The 26,640-nt window shown below is 41.0% G+C and overlaps 1 protein-coding gene across 3 annotated transcripts in view; it reads left to right on the forward strand.

The window, feature by feature from the left end:
- dcc (DCC netrin 1 receptor) overlaps nt 1–26,640 on the forward strand; it is a 321,689-nt gene that overhangs the window by 132,270 nt on the left and 162,779 nt on the right. For all 3 annotated transcript variants that reach the window (XM_088281223.1, XM_088281224.1, XM_088281225.1), the window contains exons 6-7: nt 12,170–12,324; nt 15,293–15,413. In XM_088281223.1, the coding sequence (XP_088137349.1) occupies nt 12,170–12,324; nt 15,293–15,413 (276 nt within the window). The remainder of the gene's footprint in view (nt 1–12,169; nt 12,325–15,292; nt 15,414–26,640) is intronic.

Raw genomic sequence — 26,640 nt, forward strand, 5'->3', positions numbered from 1 at the left:
AGAATTGATTTTTACCTCCAGCAGACAGACATGAAAGTTATCTTGCAGTTTTTTATTTTTCTCACCACACAAATACAAGGAAGTCATCTTCAGAAGAGGCTGCTGCTGCTTATATGGGCATCCTCAGCAAATTCCAAGATATTTTTGATTTTGATTTTTGCATTCTTCACAGGAGATTCATTAGAGAAGGGGAAATTCTTTCTGCGGGATTCTGTTTAGTCTGTGTACTTATTCAGCTTGTTGGGGAGGATTTTCTGTTGACAGAACAAATATCAGGGAATTTATTCATCATAGAGTCATCAGCATGACAGGATAGTGGAATATTATGTGACCCAGATATTTAACATAAAAACAGCGCATATATATATGGTATCTGACAGAAAAAAAAATAATGATATAGTAGTTATGTTTGATTGTTGAATGGCATCCAAGCAGGAAGTCTCGCAGACACACTTAAAAAAATACAAATAAAACATCGATCTCAAAAGCAATACATTTCTAAATAGTTAAAAGTAAAAGTAGTGAATGGAATGAGGCTCAATGTAAAAGAGTAGAGGTTTTTTCTTTTTTACAAGGGCTGCCAATAAATAATAAATATGCTCCTTCATTCTTATGTTTCTTTACCCGAAGGTTGACCTGGAAGCACAACATAAATTAAGGTTTGGGGTTAAGTTTACTGCTAGACTGCCAGCATTGTAAGAAAAAATGGAAAACTTTAACGATATCTCTCAAAGTTGTTTACCCCCAGGCTTTTTTATTTTCCAATTTCTCCTTGGGACAGGGTTGTCAAAATTCTTAACACACTTGAAGGCTGAACTGGCTTAACTATTATGGAACAGCCTGAAACTAAACACTTTTGTACGTAAATGTTCATCAAATTAGACAGATTATAATATCATTCCAAAATATGAAGATGCTCCAAAATTTCTTGGTTTGTTTGTTTTAAGTTTCCGTGTCGTAAAGACTCTCAGATTGGAATGCAGGTGCTCATCAGTGAGGCGACTCCAAACTGATGCTTTGTTCATTTTCAACACAAGGAACAGCTGTTCACAAAGAATTCCTTACAAAAATGCACAGCATTCGATGCACATTTAAACGGAGCTAAAAGATTATTCTGGGTAGCTTATCTTTTGGTAAGGCAGCTGCTACGGTGCATTATCACATTTGTAGTTTGTGTGTCATCAGCACATCACACCATGCCTTTAAAAAGATGTTATGGTGTGCCATGAAATCAGAAGAGGAGGCGTTTCTCAGCATGCATTGATCTAGTCAAAATTATCAGGCTTGACTGCATTGTCATGCATCTTTCACTCTTATTTTGTACAGACATGTTAAATAGTTAAAGTGGAGTTATTTTGACATATTTAAATTATGTGTACTACCTTGAGCTGTCAGCAGGGCCACTCCTGATCAAATTGAGCCCCCAAACATAATTTCCCTTCACTGGTCAACAGCAAATTATAATAATAGATAATATATAATAATGTGTCCCAAAAGGTAGTTTTGACGTTCCTCAAAGACCGGTGTCCTGCCTGTTTGCCATCTCTCCCTGCTGCAACGCACCTGATTCAAATAATCAGATAATCAGCAAGGTCTGCACAAGCAGCTCGATAACGATCCTGATCATTTGAATCAGGTGTGTTGCAGCAAGGACCGATGGCAAACAGGCTGGACAACGGCCCTTGAGGAACAGGATTGACGACCCGTGATGTAAAATAAACTAGCAGTTTTGGATTTGATGTCTTCCTCTGTCCTCTCCCAAGACCATCTGAGTCCAGACATCCAGACACCATCGTCCTTCTTGTTGTCCCGTGACTGCTTGTTGGTCAGCTTTTATAAAAAAAAATATTAGCCTATTAGTTTATTGATTTTGACTCTTTGGCCTGTACTTCCAAAATTGTTGTCATTGTGATCACCTATTAGCATGGTTAGCGCGTCTGCCTCACAGTGTGGAAGTTGTGGGTATGCATCCGCGATGTGTGGAGTTTGCATGTTCTCCCCTTGCCTGCGTTGATTTTTCTCTGGGTACGCGGGTTTCCTCCTGCATTCCAAAAAAATGCTTGGTAGGCTAATTGGACACTCTGAATCAGGGGTGTCAAACTCATTTCCCATTGTGGGCCACATCCAGCCTCAGTAGATGTCAAGTGGGCCGGGCCATTAAAAATATATATTGGAAAATGTTGAAATTTCACGTCTAAGGCTTAGATAAACATGCAATTTACTTTTATCATTCACATATATGCATTGCAACTGATTCCACTAATTGTACAAAGGCACACGACTTTAACAAGTAACTGGTATTGAAAAATATAGTCATGCATAGATTAAACAAAATTTATAAAGAAAGGCCCACTCCAACTGTGTCCATTCTGTAACAGTCAACGTCTCATCAATTCCACGAATAAATAAGGCCAGTTGTGCCATGTCTGTGATGCCAGTGCTCTCGTCAATTGCAACGGAAAATGCAATAAATGACTTGACCCGCCATTTCAATTGGCTATTGTCTGCAGATGGGTTCAAAATTCTCTCGGCTATAGCATTCCTCGTCAGGCTAATATTGGCAAAAGATTGTCGCTTCTCGGACATACAAGTTCAACCGCCTTCATCGTGCAGAATACGGCTGTAAGAGCCATATTGAGGAATGTTTTCTAATTTGGAATTCATTATTATTATTTAAATATTACTGAGATGCATAATTGTATTTTATGAAGGAAGAAAATTTAGTTTAGCATTGCGTGTCTTAGAAACGGTATTGATTACCTAACGAGCCACACGTGAGAAGGTAGTCATGTGACATGCCGTATAAATAGTAGTCATGTGACATGCCGTATAAATAGTAGTCATGTGACGTGCCTAAAACACACATTCAGAAGGTCGGGTGGTGGTGACAAAGTTTTTCTGACTGACGCCAAGCAGCGACTTCAACCCTCGACGCCAAGCAGCGACTTCAACCCTCGACGCCAAGCAGCGACTTCAATCCTCGACGCAAGCAGTGACTCCAACAACGACGCCGATCAGCGAACTCTGACAGCCACTGTGACAGCCACACTACCGACGCTGGTCAACGAGCGCCGACAGCGGCAACCACGATCAGCGACCTCAAGCCACATCAATCGACGACCTCGACCACGTCATGTTTGAGTTATGGAAATATTAGTAAACTTGTGAAACGAAGATCCTGAGTTGGAAGTTTTGTCGCGTCAGGCTAGTTATTATTCACCCGCTCCTACAGTGGCAAGTAAACCCGAAAGAGTTGCCACTACAACGGCTTTGATGCTAATTCTATTTCGCTAGCAATTAGGTAGCTGGGTTTTATCGCTGTGTCACTGACTTGTTGGCTGCTGTTTCCTCCGACCCGCCTGCAATCCGTTGATCTTATCTCTTCTCAGTTGTCCTTGCAAGCCGCCATATTTTTCGCTGTGAAGAGTCTCATAGTGGCGTTGAATATTATATTCCACGAAACTTGTTGCAAACACACCATGCACAAAGGTTTTTCCGTGCATTTCTATAAATAAATAGGACATGCTCCATTTTCATTGAAAATTCTACACTACGTATCTGCTTTTCTCTGTTTGGATAATGACATTTTGGCTAATGAGAGTGTAGGGGCGGGGTAGAGACCGGCGTAAAAACAACATTGTAACAAGCAACAGATGGCGCATTGAAACCGTGTGCTGAGTTGGGTCAGTCTCTGTGAAAGACTGAGACTGCTGTTTTCTTCTTCTCTGATCAAAACAGTGTGCCCCCTATGGGATAATCCATGAATTGGATCTTATTAAAAATATTAATTCCGTATCTTTTATTTTTTTACTTTTGAATTATCTTGGGTGCTTGATCAAACCTTCTTGGGGGCCGGTTCGGGCCTGCAGGTCGTATGTTTGACGCCCCTGCTCTAAATTGTCCCAAGGTGTGACTGTGAATGTGATTGGTTGTTTATCTTTGTATGGTAATTGGGGTGTCACTTGTATGGCGCTTTTCTACCTACGGTACTCAAAGCTCTTCACACTATTTCCTCATCTACCGACTGATGACATACTATCAGGAACAAATGGGGGATTAGAATCTTGCTCAAGGAAACTTCGACTGGGACACAACCTATATCTAAGTTGGGAAACGACCACTCTACTACTGAGCCACGCCCCCGCCCGCCTGTATGCTCTGTGATTGGCTGTCAACCAGATCAAGGCGTGCTGGGATAGGCTCCAGGAGCAGTTCGGAAAATGGATCGATGGATTTGTCATTCTTCTGTCAAGGCAGATCCTGGAGATCAAGAATTGACATTCCCATAGCAGCAAGTAGCAGCTTTGAGGGATGAAGTTTAATTTCAACAACACATCCACTTTCAAGTGAAGCTCTTTCTCTTGTTTGTTCCTGACTTGCGGTATCGTTTCGTTGACACTTCAAGTTTTGCTTTACAAGTGCAGGTCTGAGCGTTCCCTCTGATTGGTCAGAGGGCGAGTCTCGTCATTGCCGCAATCATTGCCTGTCTCTTTCCAGAAGCGACTGGTTCTAATTTGAGCGCCTCACCGCAGCAGTGCTTGTGTGCACTTAATTAGCATATCCGAACGCACCGTGCACATCAACATCCACTGTGCATTCGTGCAAATTCGTCCCTGCTCCCAAAATACAGCTGCCCACGGAGGGTGAAGCCCTACCCACACTGTGTGTTGTGCTTTTAGCACAATTAATGACTCTCTGGTCTCGTGCGGCGTTGGAGAGCCACGCGTTTGTTTATGTCAAATGTACAACAGGTATTGCAGAGAAGACTTCGCTTGCTGCATGCAATTTTAAGCTATTTAGCAAATGGTTCCCGATGTAATTGCATAGCTTGCCAAATCTGGGCTGGGTGTTTGACACATATGCCGAAGGGGCTCCGCATAATCTGATTATAAAAATACAATTAAATACGGTAATGATTTTATGAAGTGTGATGACAGCAAACTGAAAGTTTCACACATGCACACTTCAGTATATTTGTTTATTGTGCAAACTCTTGTCTCCCTGTACCCAAGTACATAGTTGACAGCTCTTCGGAAGAAACAATTGGATAAAACATGATGTGGCGGCACACTTGCATCCAGGCCAGGGACATATCAGTGGACAGTGCTGCAAAGGGGATACTTTCCAAGGGCTTCGTAACAGCACCATCGCCTGTTCTGGTGACTTTCTCGGGAGCAATCCTGAGGGCTAATTTACAGCAAAACAAAAACAACTGAAATACGTGACACAAGGCACGAACGACTGCTGTGTGAGACCGCGTGCCGCTGAGTGTTCTACGAGGATGCCAGAAAGAATTCATCATACACCCACGCAATATTTGTCTAAAATATTTGTCTGGTAACGGATTTTTTTTTATAGTGAAGCAGTTCCACTAAGGCCTGGTATACACGAGGATTTTCCAAATCTTAAATATTAGCGGTCACATAAAGTTACAAAAAAATTAGGCAATGAACAGTTTTGGTCATTTTGTGTGTGGTCTGCTACGATTATCTCAAGGAGTTCACAGATTCAAAGGCTCAAAAGTAGGCCGCTTACCCCTGACACGTTCAACATGATTAATATTTAAGATTGTCTGCCTGACTCCTTTTGGCCCCTGTCTTAGCACACCTCAGACATCAGGATCATTTTATTGGACCATCTTATAAGATCATTCAATCAATCATGAAAAAACAGCCTTAAGCCTAAGAAGTACCACAATCATTGCTCCATTTTTTGTCCCTTTACTGGAGTGGTGGAAGGTCTGGTGTGTACTCGTAAAATAAATAAATAAATAAATAAATAAATTAAATATGTTTGTTGTCTGATTTAATTGAAAGCGTGAGACAAATGCTCATGATATGTCAGTATAAAATTCAAAATTAGTGCAATTATATAAATGATTAGGTTTATATGTTGACTTTTTTATTTTTTGGATTTATAATCAAAATGATCTATTGTATTATTTTGAAACAAGTCAAAATGCACAAAGAGCAAGAGGGCTAGATCAGTTCTTTACTCGTTTCCTACTCAATCTTGAACATTTAAACTGTGCTTATGACATTTATGTCTTCCTTTTTAAATCTTTTACCTCCTACTAAATTAGGTTCTGTTACCTGTTTATATGTTCAATCAATCAATCAGTATGTGCTCTTCTAAGGTCAAGCTTTAGGTTATTTTTGTTGCAAAATATCACAGCTCTCAATCAGTTTGCGCCATGCCATTTGAAAACAATTTTAACAATTCTATTCGTGCATGATAGTTTCTTTTCACGTCATGACTTAGTTCAGACATCACAAATGCTCGGGTGTGTAAGTATTATTTCATCAATGCTCTTAAAGGCTTGCAATTGATGGTGAAGGTGCAGTTAAGTGTAGATTTAAAGAGGCTGCTAACGAGTTCATGTTCGCACGGGGAGAAGTAAAGGTTTAACTAAATGGCGCCTGAGTGTCCTCTACTAGATTCTCAGTGGATTTTATCATTCCACACAAAGGCAGACACACACATGCAGATGCTCAATGGAATAAATGATAGAGCTCATTTCCATTTGAATGCTGAGTGGAAGTTGGTGCAGTGAGCGGCTGAATCATTGATACTAAGACATAAAATGTGCGTGTGCATACATGTGTGTAAATAACCATTCATTTTGTTAACCAGTTGCCGCCGTGAAATGATCAGTAGCAGACAGTATCCAGGTGACAGTGTGTGTCTCCATTGTCCAGACAGGCCAGTCTGGATTGTTGCGTGTGTTGGAGGTCAGCTGGTTGTTGATGCATCACATTAACATGTGAATAGCTCCCCTCAGCTGTTTCCCTCAGGAAGCAGAAGCATATAAATGTCTTGCCTGTTGTCATTTGTAACACAAAGGGCCACTAAGAAAGACTTTTGTAAACAATTCTCCCCTAGTGACCAGGTAATCAATGTTAAACCTGGATTTATTTATTTATGTATTTATTTATTTATTCAGTATGTATGTATTTATTTATTTGTTTATTTAGTAAGTAAGTACGTATGTATTTATTTATTAAATTATTTATTTTTATCCCCAAAGGATTCTGGGTCCTCTTAATTACGATCTGGCACTTTTCTGACATCTTTACTCCACCGGGTATTAATGAATAAAAAGATGATTCCAAGGCGTTCATCCAGCCATCTTCTATACAGCTTCTCCTCACTAGGGTCGCGGGGGTGCTGGAGCCTATCCCACCTATCTTCGGGCAGTAGGCGGGGGACACCGTGAACTGGTTGCCAGCCAATTGCAGGGCACACAGAGACGAACAACCATCCGCGCTCACACTCATACCTAGGGGCAATTTAGAGTGTCCAATCGACCTGCCATGCATGTTTTTGGAATGTGGGAGGAAACCGGAGTACCCGGAGGAAACCCACGCAAGCACGGGGAGAACATGCAAACTCCACACAGGATGGCCGGAGCCGGGATCGAACCCACGCCCGATGCTGTCTCTTACTGTGAGGCCAACATGCTAACCAGTCATCCACCGTGCCGCCCTAAGGCGTTCAATGTTTTAAAATACTATCCCTTCAATGACAGCCATTAAAATCTTAGGACAATTTTAAGATAAGTCTTCATGTAAAGGCTAACATTAATATTCCTTTGAGTCATGTAAATGTCATACTTATTTTTGAGCTGAAAATCACAAGAGTCTCAAAGGGCTTACAACTCATACATGACAAAAAATCTACCTCAACCGGTGATCTAAACGCCACACCCGAGCTGGGTATAAATAAAAAGGAAGAAACCTTAGGAAGGGATCACAGATGGAGGGTTTACCCTTCCAAGATGCACTTGATGCCATGTGTGTACCATTAATCACATCATATGACAGTGGATTTGGACCGGGCCCAACCGCGAATAGCAAAAATTCACATATACCGATAATTGACACACATCATACTTGCATTGTATTACATTCATCATTCCGCTCTAGGTGACGGACATGTCCCTCAATCAGGTCCATTTTCACATTTATCCGATTCGAGCTTTTAGCGAGAAGGTAGTTGGAGAGAAAAATAGTAGATAAGCTGAGCTGGCATCCAAACTTGCATGTTTATGCTTTAAATGGACAATTCTCATTTTTTTTTAAAATTTTAAATAAAGGCAAGGGTAAAAAGTAAAAATGGAGGTCAAGAGAACAAGAGGCCTGCACTGCAACGCGTCACCGACGGGAAGTGAAATGTCATAGTATTTGTGACAATTATCATTAATATCCAAATCACCCACTTGCATTATCCAATAAGTTCCTGATTTAGTCATAAAACACTGTCATGTGACTCCATTGGCACAACGACATTGTGGCAGATCTATCATGCTTTAGCGCCGCTGACCCACAATCACACAGTGTTGCACCCATTCAGGCTTCCGCATGGAGGAAAAATAACTTCATACCAGCTTGCATACCAATATTTTAAAACACACTATTAATTTCAATAATAAAAACAAACATGTCCTATCACATCAATATACATTATTTTATATAATCATAGGGCTAGTTATCACTAATTTCATTACATGGGGGCGACTCACTGTATAGGACGCTGACCTTTCGCCGCCATCTTTCTGCTACCGATACCCACAGGAGTCAAACTTTACGAACGAAGTTCCTCAACATCATGACTACATCCTGTGCAACAAACGTAATGCACTTAAGGAAATATTAGATATAATTTGCGATGACATTTTGCTTGCACCTTACTGAAAATAAAATGGTGGTAGGCTTGCTAAGTGTGGTCTCTCTGAGCCACCGTAGAGGGTGTGCTTCAAAAGACACGTGCTTTGAATTTAGGTTATTGCATTCTATTAGTTCACCACCAGATGGCACTAAATTCTACACATTGTCCCTTTAATGGGAATGAGACCGTGTCAGTAGAATATATACTGGAGGATTTGTATTAAGTTAATTTTGTCTTCTTATCCATCCATCCATCTTCTGTACCGCTTCTCCTCACTAGGGTCGCGGGGGGTGCTGGAGCCTATCCCAGCTATCTTTGGGCTGTAGGCGGGGGACACCCTGAACTGGTTGCCAGCCACTCGCAGGGCACACAGAGACGAACAACCATCTGCGCTTACACTCATACCTAGGGGCAATTTAGAGTGTTCAATCGGCCTGCCATGCATGTTTTTGGAATGTGGGAGGAAACCGGAGTACCCGGAGGAAACCCACGCAAGCACGGGGTGAACATGCAAACTCCACACAGGATGGCCGTAGCCGGGATCGAACCCACGCCCGATGCTTTCTCTCACTGTGAGGCCATCGTGCTAATAAGTCGGCCACCGTGCCGCCTTGTCTTCTTCTTATTATTTATATTTTGACTGATTCATTTATAGCAGACAATATCGTTTTCGGTTATTTTACCTGACATGTTTCGGCGAGTCTTTCGCCTTCTTCAGAGTGTCACATGATGGTGACTTATCCCATCATGGTGTCACAAGACACCATCATGTGACATTCTGAAGAAGGTGAAAGACTCGCCGAAACATGTCAGGTAACAAAACAACCTAAAACGATATTGTCTGCTATCGATGCATCAGTCAAAATCTCTCTCTCTCTCTCTCTTTCTATTTATCTATCTATTTATTGTAGGGTCTAGATGAATTTAACTCCATTATTCACAGCTGATTTACCTTGCAAATACTCCATATGAGAGGGGGACACTAGTGTAATTATTTTATGGAGTTGAGTTAATGTCGTCGTAAAATGTGCAATTACAGCATTTTTGGAATATTTTTTTCTTTTTTTGAGCAATTTGAGTTTCCTTGAGGTTCTTTCTACTTCGCGGTTTCAAAGATGGAATATTTTGTTTTCAAGTGTTGCAGGCTAATTCCATGACATGTGTTTCAATGTGAGTTGTGTCTAGTGCGTCATTGTTGGTGTTGTGAAGCTACAGCAGTCCTGTGTTTAAAGGAAATCATTATCCCTTAATTAGAGCATTACTGCAGTGATAAAGTTACACCTCCAGATAATGATGTATTGATGGGAAACAAATACAACTCAACTAATTTCTAACTCAAGCTCTACTTTACATTCCTTGATCATTTTTCCTGTGTTCACGACCTGATTACATTTTACAAAGATATTTTTGAGATCTCTCTAATTAAATGTTAATCTCGGCTACCTCTGCTCCTTTCATGGTTTCTCCTTTTGCTCTTTTCTTTGGATTTGCAACTCCTCTTTCATTCTTCCTGCTGTCTCCTCTATTTTTTTTTTTGGTTTACTGTATCAAGGCTTAAAAAGTGTGGACTCCTGTACATAGGTGTGACAGTGACATGACATTCCGGGATGTCAGCTGTGTTTGCTGTGTTTTTTGTCTCTCATGGCTGTTCCCAGTCGTCTGATGCTCTTCAATGACAGCAGTGCATCGTGTCATAATCCTATTTTGGATCAACTGAGCCTGTTTGTGCCCTTTTAGGAGCAGTGTGACTGAATTTATTTGTGTCTGGTGTATTTGGGTATCAGGGCTCACTGGACAATTAGTGGTCATTGTTATATATGGGGGGGGCGGCACGGTGGCCCGACTGGTTAGCACGATGGCCTCACAGTGCAGAGGTCGTGGATTTGATTATGGCTCCGGCTTTCTTGTGTGGAGTTAGTGGAGTTTGCAAGTTCTCCCCGTGCCTGTGTGGGTTTCCTCTGGGTATTCTGGTTTCCTCCCACATTCCAAAAACATGCATGGCAGGTTGATTGGACACTCTAAATTTCCCCTTGGTATGAGTGTGAGCATGGATGGTTGTTCGTCTCTTGAGCCCTGCGATTGGCTGGCAACCAGTTCAGGGTGTACCCCGCCTTCTGCCCGAAGATAGCTGGGATAGGCTTCAGCACCCCAAGCGACCTTTGTGAGGAGAAGCGGTACAGATAATGGACGGAAGTTCCAAGAAGTTCAAGTCTCATCTTTGTCATTCTGTTAAATGTTCTCACCAAACACTTTAGAATCATTCAAAAGCCTTTATTCTCTTTTTGGTTATTAATGTTATTCATCCCGAACACTGACCTCAACTTAGTTAAAGAAAGCCTGCAGTTCTTTTGATATTTTCCGGGGTTCTTTTGTGATTTCCCGTATGAGTCATCGCTCTGGCCACTTCTTGGAAGGTTTAACATATTATTTATTTTATTTCATGTTTTCTCTATTCAAGGATTTATTTTTCTCACTATGGTTAGCTGAGTACTACAGCTTTTGAAATGGCTTTGTAATCTTTTCCAGCCTGATAGATGCTAATTACTTTATTTCTCACCTGATTTCTTCCACCAATTTTAAAGGGAGTCTGCTTTGATTCATGGTGAATCAAGTGTGTTCACACCCACAACGGCACTGAACCCCCATTTTTAACTGTGGAAATCTTTGAGTTTCTGTAAAAAAATACCAAAACTTTGTTTAGCCTACCTCCACTCAGAGTTCACGGCGTTCGCCTTGGACTGGCCTTGAAATTAGAGCCCTACATGTCAAATGTGATACGGCTTCTTTGCGCATTCTATCACTATCTAATGCATTGTTTGACAATGACATGGGAATATTTTAACCCAGTCTTGCACAAATTGGTATGCAAGCTGGTATGACATTTAAGGTGTAGAATCACCCTGGGAAATTGTTGCCGCAGTGGACATAATGTTATCTGATCACAAAAGTAGTTTTACTCTTGAAAAGCTATTTGATGTTGTTGAACGGCAACATAATGACCACTGAGGAATATCGTTAAATGAGGCTGCTACTCTGAATGCCACTACTGCCCAATACTGCATTCTTGTGAACTTTGTCATTTTTACCCTTTAGTGCTTCAATTCTAAAAGCTAAAACTGATGACTGACCTTCCATGCCCCTTCCTAGTGTTAAAATCAACACATTAAAATGTGTTTTAAATTTAAGTCATAGAAGATAGAAACATGTTTTCATTTACATACTTCAAAAACTGTCAGTTAATTTGAAAGTCATTACCGTGGAATACACAAACAACTCTTTAGTAATAAGAGCAATGACCCACTGAAGTTGTGTTGATATACTGCCAATATTTTTTTTGTCAGATTAGTTCATATGAAGCATAACCTGATGTAAATAAGGTACCAAATGACAGCAAATTAGATACAGAATCATACATATATTCCTGATTGCAAGCTAAGTGTTATCCAGGGGCTTTAGTATTCTTCTCTTGCTTATGTTTGTTTGCTTGTGTTTATTTCTGCAGTTCCGCCTCAATTCCTCAACTATCCAACCAACACTTATGCCTATGAATCCACTGACATTGAGCTGGAGTGTGCCGTGACCGGAAACCCACCACCGACAATACGCTGGATGAAGAATGGAGAGGAGGTTATCCCCAGTGACTATTTCCAAATAGTGGTGAGCGGAGAAGAAAACACACACATGTACCATTCAATTAGAATAGATGTAAAAATACCAGAACAGTACAAATTAACATAAAGTATCAATGCACTTTACATGTAAAGCTTAGCTCCCTATAATTATTTACTGTAGATAGGTATCAAAGTGAGCAATCAGCTTTCCATTTATGTGACATCAGATAAGAAAAACCTCCTTCTGTAGGAGACAATGTAATCACATGTGGCATGTCTCTTTTGACTGGTTAGGTTATCCTGAGAGAGAGAGAGAGTCGATAGAGGATTAATGGGATGGATAGAGGAATTGACAGAACTACTGAAAGTAATACTGTTACTACGACTTAAATGAAAATATTGGTGCTGATGTGTTGAATAATTTTCTGTTGCTCTTAAAGCAGGGTTGGGCATTTTTAAAAAAATTTTTTCCCAAGTTCTGCAGGCCAGATTAAAAAGTTTAACGGGCCGCATGTGGCCCCCGGGCCGTAGTTTGACCACCCCGGTTTTAAAGGGAAGTCAACCCAGAAAAAAATTATTTCCAACAATACTGTCACGATCCGGCTGTTGTGGTTCCAGCGAGTGGGCGTGGTCCGGCGGCTCCGCTCCGGGAAGCGGCCACGAGCGGGACGCGCTCCCGATTGCCACAGCTGCCCGTCATTAAGACTCTAGTGAAGGGACTATTTAAGCAGCCGACGCGGACATACCCGCGTCGGATTATTATCCTGCGTTGCTCATACTTTTGCTCATGCTCTTGTTCATAGTTTGCTCTCCTCGTGATTTGATCTCGTTTGGTGTTGTTTGCGTATTTTGTATTTTGTTTCTTCTCAGCTACTTTACGGCTCGCTTTAAGTTTCTCGTTCCAATTGGATTTGTCTTCACCCTTTTGTGGTAAGCATTGCTTTTTCGGTTCCTTGCGTTGCAAGCGTTTTTTGTTCCTTCGTTATCTATTTCCTGGAGTGACCCGGTCACCCAGCGTTTTTCGTTTCGCCCTCCCGGCGGTTGTAATCATAGAACCCTTGCGGTTAATAAATTGATAAATATTCATCCCATAGTGATTATTGTGTGTTGCTTGACGGGCTTCAATAAACACCCTGTCTATCCCAACCTCCTGAGACTGCGCTTAAGGGTCCACCTTACACCGCTTTCCAGCCTCGGCTGGGAAGCGGCCCTGACAAATACAGTCTAGAAATAGAATTAGAAATCCCTTTTATTGTCATTGTACTCAAGTGTGCAACGTGATTAGAGGTCTATGTGCCTTCACTAGTCTAAACATGACATTCGGATTCGAAAGAAGTTGTCACTGATCATCCTAACCCCGCACTTCCAGAAGTGAGAGAGCAGCTTCCTGTAGGAAGCACACTTACCCGCAAGGACTGGGTAACGCTCAGCCGCGCGAGGTCTGGGGTAGGCAAGACTAAAAACAATCTATTACGCTGGAACATAGCGACAGACGCAAGATGTATATGCGGAGAAGAAGAGACGATGGATCACATCCTGCATCACTGTCCGTCTGGTCCTCACTGTTCCGACGAGGATCTTCGAGATGTCACAGATGACGCCCTCTCCTGGATCAGGCATTACCGCGACAAGATATGAATGATTCGGATTAATATTGTGTTTGTGAAATAGTTAAGCACCAATATCGACCCATTTTTAGTTCAAGGGCGGCCATCTTTTCACTTTTTATCCACTAACGACCAAACATGGCTCACCTGTTCTCTGAAGCTGAGCCACGATTGGCCGTTAGCTGATCCCTGAGCAACTGTTATTTCACATTCAGTCAACAAGTGGCAAAATGGACACCCGCTGAAATGTACAAAAATGGGTGGATTTTGCTGCTTAACTCTTATTCCAGATATGCAATATTAACCAGAACGATGTGTTTACACTAGTGGCACTGCATAAAACACATTCTTGTAAAAAAATTTGGGGTTGACGTCCCCTTTAAAGCAGTAACAACTACTACATGGGGTTTAGGGGGACGTAGTCACATAACATTTACATGTGGAAAAAACTGCTTTTTATTTACAGTACATACTACTACTGATAGGGTCGCTGTCCGGCCGAAGCCGGAAGCGAAAGGTTAACTCCACAAACGCTGACCACAAGAAGAGTTTCAGACCAGATGTTTATTGGGACCGACAGAGAACAATCAATCCATATCCACACTATGATATGGACTAGGGAAGAACATAGATTTAGGAATATATATACACAATTACAAGCGTCGCGAGCGACGGGAACAGAAAACGCTGGCGGACCGAGTCGCACCAGGAACAGAAAACGAGATTTAACTTAAAGCGCTTGCACAGCAAGGATAAACTACTAAACGATAAAATGGTCTTACCACAAAAGGGAAAGATGAGTCCAAATAACGAGAGCGAGAACCAAGGGCGAGCCGAAAAGTAGCTGAACAAAGTAACACTATGAACGGAGAAATCAAGACACGGAATAACAAGGAGCAAACGTGAGCATAAACCATGAGCGTGAGCATTGCGGGATAATAATCCGACGCCGAGCGATCCTCGGCGACGGCTTAAGTAGTCAGGGTAATCAGCAAGGTGATGAGCGTCAGCTGCGCGGCTGGGCGCGTCTGCCCGGTGACGTGCGACGGGGAGCGCGCGGAGGGAACGCCCACTGCTGAAACGAGAATCAGACGGATCATGACAACTACAGCATACTGAGCGGATAACAGAGTACACAAGTACGTTTTACTCTAAAATGACGAACATTTCTCATAGTCAATTATACAGTGAATATTTTACTCTTAAATTTTACTCTGTTTACTGGGACCAAATATAGTCATTTTAGAGTGAAAAATAATACAATTTATTTCGTAGCTTGGTGAATTAATATCTTTTGGTTCTGTTTTATTAGGTTAGTATCATCACCATCTCCAGTCTAATTGTTTAACAAGCTCCATTTATCCGTTATTGGTTCATTATATTTTTGTCTTTTTTTTTGTCATTTAGGATGGCAGTAACCTTCAAATTCTGGGTTTGGTCAAGTCAGATGAAGGATTTTATCAGTGCATTGCAGAGAATATTGCCGGCAGCTCACAGGCCATGGCTCAACTGTTGCTCCGAGAGCCAGGTAGGAACTCTAAACATACAAATGATTAAAGCTGTGTTTTCACAAGCCGCAACCATTAGTCATCTCAATTTCCAGCTTGGAATAATTTCCTCATCAATTTGTTCAATTCACCTTTATTTCAGGTTTTTTCCCCAGTGTGCTTCAGACTGTTCACACTTTTTAGTGGAACCTTTATCACACAGGCATGATCTCAAAAAGTTTAATACATTGTAGGTAGGGTAGACCAAACTTTTTTTTTATTTATTTTTTTTTTATTTCATAAGTAAACTACTCGTGCATTCTATTCGGCATATTGTGTGCACTCAGTGGCCACCTGATGTCAGAGCTATTCCGAACATTGAGTATAATAGAACTTCAGTCATACTCCAAAATATAGAATATATTCGTTCTACTTTGTAGTGTTCAGAGTATGATTAAAACAAATATTTATCATATGGTGGATCGGGGCTCTTGTTTTAAGTTTATTAGATTATTGTGAAAATGTACCGAACTCAATATTGTGGCTGGTTCGTCCAATTTGACTTAGGTTGACTTTCATGCAAGTGTGTGTTTCCTCTGTTAAGGTCTTTTGCGTCAAACAGTACCAGGGGTTTAGAGGTTTCACATCATTTTTCAGGAACAACTCAGGCCATTGCGTAAAAACACATGTGCTATCTCCACTTCTCCACTTAATTACTTAGAACTTAATAATTGGACTTCAGGGATGAAGATCTGCAGTTCCAAGTAGTTGCACAAGGACGTAACTGTTTTGCCACATTTGTGTTATTTCCATCCAGTTTCTTGCTCTCAAGTAGCTGACTAAGAAGTCCGATAAAAATATATGTTCACAAACTGCAGCTACTGTAAGCCAATGCATAAACTGCTGATTATTTTTCATCAACCAAACTTTATCTCAATAAATTGATCTGAGTGCAAATCTCTATCAAATAAAGTGCAAAGATAGAGAAATGTTTTTGTCAAATAAGTACATATAAATACATAAACAAATAAATGAATAAAATGGGGATGAAAGCAAAATAAAAATATTGCATTTTATCTTCCCCATATGAAACAGCACATAAATACGATCTATGGGGGCTGTCAGCAGCAGAAGGAATGAAATATGTTTGTACATATGTAATTTTTCACGTGCCGTGTCAAGGCTTTTCTGTCCATGGCTCCGCTTTTGGACTGTATCAGAAAGTGTCCAGTATTTTGCTACTATAACGTCTGCACCTCACCGATCACATACAACATGCTTTTTTAATTTTTTATTATTTTATTATATAGACATAGGTTTTCTTAAACTAAATATATAACATATCTGCGATCTTACATCTCGAGGAATATTTTTTTTCTTACTCCATGCATTGTCTGTACTATTTCTTTCTTTCTTTCCTTTTCATAATTCTCCAGTGTTTTGCTGTTCCCCTGAGCCAGTGGCACAGATGGCAACATATAAGTGTGCGCACACACATGCACACACACGCACGCACGCACACACATGCACACACACAGGGAAACATTAGGAGGGTCAGATGGATGTTGTTATCACTTGGTTCTTACCGCCACGGGAAACGCGCAACCCAGCAGTCTGCACAGTGCCCAATCAGTGTTCCCATGAGAAATCACAGTGTTTCTGTGTGTTTGTGTGAATGTCAGCATACCACCTTGTTACCCTTGACAACTGCAGGCCACTTGATCCTTTGAGTGACTCTTGAGACAGACAGACATACGGACCTGTGACTCCATGCAAACACAACATTTTGACTTCACCGCCTCAGGTTTACTATTGCCTACACATTCTTTAGTTATACCATAACTACAATGTAATAAAATATCCTAAAACGCAGTGGTGGGCCAGCTGCAGTCCTTGCAAAATGTAATGACCTAAACGGCAGGTTATGCCAACTGAAATGACTCCTCTCTGCACTGAAGGGACATGCGCTCAAGGGAGGAGGCAATGCCTCACCTGCCCCCCCCCCCAAATAAAAATAAATAAATAATGAATAAAATAAAATTTATTCAGTTTTAGTTTTCTGGTCAGTGTTTTTATAATGATTCCCATCCAAAAAGTTATATGATTTCATAGTCTAAATTGCTAGATTTTTTTTTGTTTTTTAGGAGGATTGTATTGGAAAATGCGTGTTTGTATTCCAACAATTTTAATATGCACTCTAAATTTCCATAGTATTTAATGTTTGTGTGTTACATATTTGGTTTTGCTGATCTCATAAAACTGCAGCTAAATCGTTTAAGGTGAGGCAGATAGCACAGTGCCTCCCTAAATGGGTCCTACAAGAGCTCACAGGTGTTCTTTGGTGCTGATCTTTTATGCTGATGTCCATCCATCCATCCATCGATTTTCTGTTCCACTTCTCCTCACAAGGGTCGGAGGGTGCTGGATTCTATCCCAGTGGTCTTCGGACAGTAGGCGGGGAACGCAAAGACGAACAAGCATCCGCTCTTTATGGAATTTAGAGTGTCCAATCAACCGATCATGCATGTTTTTTGGAATGTAGGTGTCAGGCTCGCTTGTAGCGAGGTGAAGGAGGAGGACCCAAAACGCAGGGAAGCCAGGCAAGGGTAACTTAAAGAGAATTTAATGAGTGAACTGTGAACTTAAGAGGGCAAACCAGGTGCTGGGAGAAACAAACAGACGTGACGAAGTGCAAAATAACGAAAAAGGAACTAGACGCGACTAGGCTGAACAAAACTGACGAGGAAACAGGGACAGTGACAAATCTCTATGAGCGAGAGTGTGAACGAGAACGAGAACGAGACCGATATCAGGAAGCGGCCGTGACATTCAGGCAAAGGAAGCAAAGTCCCGACAACAAGCCGTCGGTCCTGAGCGCTTAAGTAGTGCGGGTGATTATCAGTCAATGTGAGACAGCTGCGTCGCTGAATGAGGAACCGGTGTGTGGCTGGTGGGCGCGTCTCTCCAGCCATGATGACACGAGAAGGGGACAAGCGCTGGAAGAAACGCCCCCACTCAGCTGGGACAACAAAACAAAGACATGACATGACCGAAACGGGACAAACAAAAACCTGACATGACCGAACGGGTCATTACAGTAGGGGGAAACCGGAGTACCCAAAGAAAACCCACGCAGGCACGAGGAGAACATGCAAACTCCGCGCAGGAAGGCCAGCGCCGCAATTGAACCGACAATCTCTGCATTGTGAGGCCATCATGCTAATCAGTCGCCCACTGTGCCGCCTTATTCAGATGTAATAAATATATTGCACCTGACTGTGTCAAGTCATGGCAACAGTGGCACAATAGTGCTGTCACTGGCACATAGCAGCAGGTGCAGGCTGCTGGAATAAAACACACAGAGCTGTGACATCGCTGGCCTGTCGTGAGACTGGTAATTAAAAATAAGTCTCCATTATTGTGTTCATATTTTTTGCATTTATTTGTAACATGCACTCAGAACATCTTCTGCTAATTGATTTAAACCAAACTACAATTACATTTTTATGAACAAAAATGCACTCTATATATGTTAAACTGATCATGTTTTGCAGCTAAATACAGTATTTCCCAAGGCCGAAGGTGATATCCATCATCATTCCACTGTGCGATTGCGTTGCAGGTGACATTTATGCATCTCTGTGTCAATTTCATTGTGCTTTATTTATTCCCCCCGCTACTATTTTTCATCTGTTTATGTACTGTTGTTGAAAGCTGACTCGGCGATGTCAGCAAAACCTTGTAAAATAAATGTTAATGTGTTCTTTGTTGTATTCTTCTAGCATTATAATATTGATTATTATCAGATTTTTCAGACCATTTGACGCACTGGATTATTAGGTGTAATATCAATTACCTGTCTGGTTATATACATTTTTATTCATAGGTGCACTGATTTATGAGGCAGATAATCTTCCTGAAGCATTGTTTGTCAAATTGTATTTCATTTTATTCTATTTGTATGGTTTATTTGATAGATTTAGAGGTGTTATGCTTGCTTTAGACTCAGTCCCGGATCCTTTAGTTCGCTGCGCAACTATATGTGGGTTGCTTCGAGTGGAGAAGAGGATTGGTCCTCTGTCAGGCGAAAAAGAAGTGTGAACATTACTAGTCATTCCTGTCACCGGTGGTTGTGTTATAACTTGGGCTGTGAAATACTATCTTCATACAGATTTTTGGGAGAGGAGTCTGAGACAAGACCAAGACCTTCAGAATATGGTTTTAAGACCAAGACTGATTTTGGGTGTTACAACTCTGCCCAAATGTGCTCCTACACTAGCTTTCGCCCACAGTGCATGTATATTCATTAAATTGTTCAACTTGGCCATAAATGGAAATTTTAGTCTAAATGGTTTTCTGACTGTATGTCAGCGCCCGAGGAGACTAATTGCATAGTATCTTATAAATTCTAATAGGCTGTACCATTTTTTTTGTAATCATCATTTACTGATGAATTTAGTGGGTGTTGCAGATGGGCCAAAAATAGAAGAGCGAGTGAGGGAAGGAGAGAGAGAGAGAGAGAGAGAGAGAAAGAGAGAGAGAGAGAGAGAGAGAGAGAGAGAGAGAGAGAGAGCGAGAGAGAGAGAGAGAGAGAGAGAGAGAGAGAGAACAAGAGAGAGATAGAGAACGAGAGAGAGAGAGAAAGAGAGATTATTTCAAGTGCAAGTTAATGTATTCATATAGGAGCCACACTCTTTTCTCTTCTACAATCTCCTCATTCCACTCTTGACCCTTCTGCAGTACAGTCTCATTTAAACCCTGGTCTGGATGAAATGTGAAATCTGGACCAGGCTTAAAAGAATGCATCCTGCAGGAGATATTGTGAGCTATGAGAGCTGGTGCGAAATTGAAGTAGAGTGAGGCAAAGGACTCAATGAGATAGGGAAGTTGAACTATGCTTTCCGTCTCACGTTATGCGGAATGTGAGGTTACTCGCCGATGGGTGAACTGCATCAGCCAACGAGAGTGACCTTGTGCATGCTGGGATCGAAAGATTACAATTGAGTATCCCTAGTGCATTCATACTGGTCAGTGGATGCGTCAATCATGTTCTTGTTTCTTATCTAGTAACATGTGACAACGCCATGTAAAGGCGCCAGCTCCCCTCCAACTCTAAGGAAGACAAGTGGTACAAAAAAAAGCGGGACAAATGATGAATATATTTTCAGAGGCGGGTGGTTGAAATAAATGACTCTCTTTGATAATATCTGTTCACTGTCAGTTGACTTTGTGAATATCAAGGGTATTATTTTTAATTTTTTTAATGGGATCCCAATAGCTGGGTGTACATGGAGACTTTTATTACGATTAGAATGAAACGGAATGCAATCCAAGTGCAATGGAATATAAACACCTCGAGCTGAATAAATGGGCAGAATATGAATGGAATGAATTCCTATTGACAGGGGTGGTAGATTCCTTTTGCCAACCTCATCAGAAGATATGCATACAGTCCATGATCTGTTTTCACATAAATGCACAGTGATGCCATTCATTAAGCACTTATGCGTATTATGGCATATTGATTTTTATTATTTGTTTTTAATCAGGGGCGGCACGGTGGGCGACTAGTTAGGACAATGGCCTCACAGTGGAGGGGTCGTGGGTTCGATCCCGGCTCCGGCCATCCTGTGTGGACTTTGCATGTTCTCCCCGTGCTTGCGTGGGTTTCCTCCGGGTACTCGGGTTTCCTCCCTCATTCCAAAAACGTGCTTGGCAGGTTGATTGGATTCTCTAAATTGCCCCTAGGTATGAGTGTGAGCGCGGATGGTTGTTCGTCTTTGTGTGCCCTGCAATTGGCTGGCAACCAGTTCAGGGTGTCCCCCGCCTACTGCCCGAAGATAGCTGGGATAGGCTCCAGCACCCCCCGCGACCCTAGTGAGGAGAAGTGGTACAGATAATGAATGGATGTTTTTATCAGCTTACTTATTTTAAAACAAAAGTATAAGAATTATCACACCTAAATGGACAATTAAACTTCCTCTTGAAAGGCGGGTTTGACTTAATATTTGCACAGACGCACACATGCTGGTGCAGCGTGGCGCATTTGAAAAAATGTACTTTGCGTCATTGTTGAGAACACAACCGACTCGATTCGCTGCCAATGAAGTGGCTCCTATTTCCTTTGTATGCAGCGCACAAGAGGCAGACCGATATTCCTTCACATAGTGGAATTGATTTGCTTGAGTCCGGCAAGAGGTCGAAGCGAGCAAAGTGAGAGACCTCCGCGGCGTATGACGAAGTATTCGGCCCGGTAGATCACAGATCTGCAGTGTGAAGTGGGCACTTGTCACCCCCTCCATAGGCCATAGCTGTGCCGCAATTCGTGGGATGATTTCTAAACTTTAATAATAATAATCCTAATGTATATGTGCAACCCTTGTGAGGATTAGCTGTTCAGATCATGGATGTATTCAATTCTAACAGTACAATGTTTCCGAGGTTTTAATGCACGCTGATCAAATATTTATTATACATGTCAGCGGTGCTCGTGTTTGTGTTTTCCTGCACCTTGATTAACTCATCAAAATGTTCGATTAGTTGTCTACGTAGAGCCAAAAGTTAGACATGGTCAAGTTTTGACGGACTTTCAGTCACTAAATTGTGGCGCAACAAGGCTCGCATTTACACGATGCGCCACGTTTTATGCTTGGGTGCAGCTGCGCAATCTCAAAAATTGCAAATTGAACGTGTGTGCAATGTACATCATAAAAAGGGAAATAAAGTGGCTTCAGAAGAAGTAAAACGGACCTCTGTGTAGATCATTTTGTGGTTTGTGAAAGTGGTCTGTTTGGGGAACAGGTTGAATAGATAAATGGACAGTATTAAAATAGGGAGCACATAGAAAATTGAAGAGACCCAACAGAGGAATTTCAGATGTGGATTTTGGAACGATTGAGGTACGGAGATGGACAGAAAGAGAAATGAATGAGAGAGCGAAACAGGAGGGTCAAGCGAAGGGCAGGACGAGTTTAAGCGCAATGGAGAGCGAGATGAGAAAGTGTGTCATCCATGACAGATTTGTATTCCACTGTTAGTGGCTGACCTGAGTAAAGCCATCGCATACACGCACACACACACACCCACAAACGCACACTTTATCTCTCACACACACGGAAATGCTTTTACTCAGTCATCCTAAATACATGGACACACAGTGCACGCACATAAACATTCCAATCTTCAACGGGAGTGTGCTTGTGTGTGTCGTCTGCAGGGGGATGGGATATACGGGGGGTGTGGGCCCTCTGTCTGTTACCATGGTGACAATAGACCTTCTAGTCTTCATTTTAGTGTGTGTAGGTAGTGATACATATTAAGTGTTTGCCTGACAGTGTGAGAATGAAGACGTCTTGCTTTCCTGACTGACTGTGTGTGTGTGTTTGGAAAAGGAACATCATATTAAAGTTGCTTGATGATAAGACCGCAGTATAGTACGATGGTATAAAGATACAAGTTAATGTCCTGTGATAGGGTTTATATTAGAAGATACAGGTAATTAGCTTCTTTGTAGGGCTGAGCAATGTGGCTGAAAATTCTCTCCCGACTTAAGTATTTCATTGTGCTCTATATTGCAAATTATTATTATTATTATTATTTTTTGATAATTCAAATTCAGGACCCATAGAAAAAAGACTGACTGTATTTAAAAATATATATAATAATAGTGAATAAAATATAAAATAAACTGATCAATAGACATTAAATAAAATATTAATAATTAAATAATGTGTAATGTTGATAATTATTGATTTTTTTCCCTTCGTTCTTTCAAAAGTCTTTTTTCTTAACTGATTGATTTTTAAAAAAAATCTCTTTCAAATTTAAAAAAATATATACATTGATTAAACATAATTCACTTGGTTAAATGTTCAAATGAAATAAAGCAAGCCTACAAGGGGAAAAATACAATTCAAAATATCTGTTGGTAAAACATTTTTTTTTTGTGTGTGTAGCTATATTGTGCCATCGTGTAATGTGCAAAATTGCTCCTTCCAAATGCTTATTTGCACAAGACGCTAGCCCAAATCAGCACCGTTGCTTGTTTCATGAACCTTCATTCAATGTTCAATCAACGTTTAGCGAAGTATTCTCTCTTAGTGTGCATTTATGGCAGCTGACCAACCGTCTCAGGACTACATGATCTTTTTAGCGTGCTTATTAATGCCGTCGTACAGTCATGTTTTACTTGCATGATTGTGACGCATGTCAAAATGCTAATTTTCTCGGTCACGTGACGCTAATATTAAACCTACAAGTTAGCAAAATGAGTAAACAAAAACAGACCATGTACGAAACCCCCTCTGTGCAGTATGTGGCAAATATGATGAAAAAAAAATAACCAGAAATACAATAGCATGATACCACCTGTGCAACCCATGAAAATAGCAATTGTTACGCAATGACACCTCCGTTGTTTGGTAGCCACTCAGCAGAGCAGAAATATAAGCATGCAGCGCAGACTCCTCATAACTCATGCAACTCAGACTCAACTTCACATTCTGACATAGCACAGTATGTATTATTATATATCATTATTATTAGATATTATTTATTAAAACGCGACACAAATTAAAGTCATTATGACATTTGCTTAAAATTATAAATCGCTGCCCAAATAATTTTGGTAATACAACTAGCAAAGACTAAAACAATAAGACCTTTAAATATGCAGCTGGGCTGTGCGCTATCCACCTGAATGTCACACTTGACTCCAAAATATCAATACAAATTGCGAGCTGAAGACGCTCTCTGCCTGCTGAGTGTCATTTCAATGTGCAAAAAGCGGTCACCCAGCGACACCCACAAACGGCTTCAAAGCACCCCGAGACGACAGATTTAATGAAATCCCACTCTATAACACCTGTTTGATACGGCTAGCGAGTCAGACTGAGTTGTACCTTCCTTTCACCTTCACAGATACGGTACATCTGAATAGCTGAGAGTACACGTATATTGAAAATAGAACAAAATAGAATATACACAGAAAATGTCTTCAAAGCGTGAAAGTAAAAACGGTCATACCTGGAGTCAATTCTCTGCTGCTGACTGTGCACTGGCTACAGTATTTCAAGTACCCCTGTAGCTACTATAGTACAACCACTGTATCTACTATATATATCCATCCATCCATCTTCTGTACCGCTTCTCCGCACTAGGGTCGCGGGGGGTGCTGGAGCTTATCTCAGCTATCTTTGGGCAGTAGGCGGGGGACACCCTGAACTGGTTGCCAACCAGTTGCAGACAGAGAGGGGCAATTTAGAGTGTTCAATCGGCCTGCCATGCATGTTTTTGGAATGTGGAAGGAAACCGGAGTACCCGGAGGAAACCCACGCAAGCACGGGGAGAACATGCAAACTCCACACAGGATGGCCAGAGCTGGGATCGAACCCACGCCCGATGCTGTCTCTCACTGTGAGGCCATCGTATATATATATATATATATATATATATATATATATATATATATATATATATATAAAAGATAAAAGATGCACTTTTTAGCCTGAACACATGTGCACCATTGATGAAATAGAGCCTCAAGTCTTTATAAACAGCAATCCTCCTTTATTCCATCCATGTTATGTTTTTCCAGAATCTCTGGAAAAAGGTCAGGACTCTAAAAGCGCAGACACAGAAAATGAATTTAACAAAGATATTTATTTTACAAAACTATAATTCATACGCGAGACCAACAAAGTGCAACAAATGACGCTGGTGGAAAACACAACAGAAAAATAACGACGGGAACGAAAAAGGCTTGCAAAAGGCAAGGAACAAAAACGAAACGAAAATCGCTTGCCGCTGAAGGACAAGGAAATCCAATTCACAAAAGAGCACGAACGAGATAATCAATTAACAAAGAAAAGACTTACGAATGAATAAGGATAGAAATCACGGAAGGCAAAAATGAGACGTCTAGTAATTTGCAGCTTGGTATTATGAGCATGCGCAAGAGAAATATTCCGACACTGAGTTGTCGGCATGGAGTCCTTAAATAGTCCCATAATAAAGAACATGACGAGTGACAGGTGCGTGGCTGGTGGGTGCGTCTCTCCAGCCATGATGACATGACCCGGAACGAAGCACTGGAAGGATACGCCCCCACTCCAGCTGGACAAAAACAAACATAAACATGACAAGACAAAACGGACCATGACAATCCAAAGACAATGATGACAGTTTTGTTTTTCATCGGATTTATTTATTTTTTTTAGAAAGTCAGACAATAAGTCAACCTACTCTTCTTTGAAGGCTGCAATTTTAATTTCTATGGCGATTTGGGGTTGATTTTCATGAAAAGTGTCTGATTTTCCAATATAAAAACCACAAATATATTTTTTTGCGTGTACAGTTTTTTTGACTCAGTTTATGATTTCAAGTCCGGAGCGTTAAAACATTCGCATACAAAAAAATGGAAGAACGCAAGGCCACTTTGACATTCTCCGACTTGAGCACTCAGACCAATTTGTCAAGGTGATTTTGGGGTGGTCAGCATCACTCTATCCCACTTGAGAATCATAATGAGTCAAAAGAGTTTTTCTTCCGACATGGAATTATCTTTATTCACGGGGCATTATAAAGAGACGTTTGGTCGCAATGACTGCTCATGCTCTATGCGTCGCTATAACCTGCCAGCAACGGGTTCAGGAGCCCAACTTCAAAATAAACCTTACCATAGCGAATAATATACTGTCAATAATTCCTTGGAATGCTTTTATTTTGAAGTTTTTCCCGGCAGCGTGTTGTGCAGCTGACTTGACTCGTCTCCTACTGACCTCAGCAACACAATGTCTTCCTAAAATAATTCTCAATCGCTAATTAAGGCCGCTAAAAGGAAATCGACTATAATTTTGCTGACACTGTATTGTACGGCGCCTGTTGCAAGTGCTTAGTGACGCTCCAGCGTTAGATAGTAGCAAGACAGCGAAGGCCTTCGGATCAAAGCCAGTTTAAATGACTCTGCTCACTTTGATTCTGAGAGCCTAACACAGTTGCCGTTCATGAGGATCACTTTTTAACAAAGCTGGCAAAATCGCTACTGGAGTCTCTCGGTCTTGTAGAGCAAAATATGGGGAGAGATGTGTTGAGAGCAATATGGTGTGCTGCAATGCTCAGATTCAAAGTAAGTATTAAATTTGGATTGTGTAAAAAATAAAAACAGTTGGTTGTTCATTATTAAGTGGAAATTTCTTGATTGATTTCTTTATCGTCTGTATTTATAACCAAGAAAAAAATACTACTATTATATATATATATATATATATA

This window comes from Idiotropiscis lumnitzeri, chromosome 18 (assembly GCF_059441095.1).
Source record: "Idiotropiscis lumnitzeri isolate Australia: NSW breed Sydney's pygmy pipehorse chromosome 18, RoL_Ilum_1.0, whole genome shotgun sequence".
NCBI lineage: Eukaryota > Metazoa > Chordata > Actinopteri > Syngnathiformes > Syngnathidae > Idiotropiscis > Idiotropiscis lumnitzeri.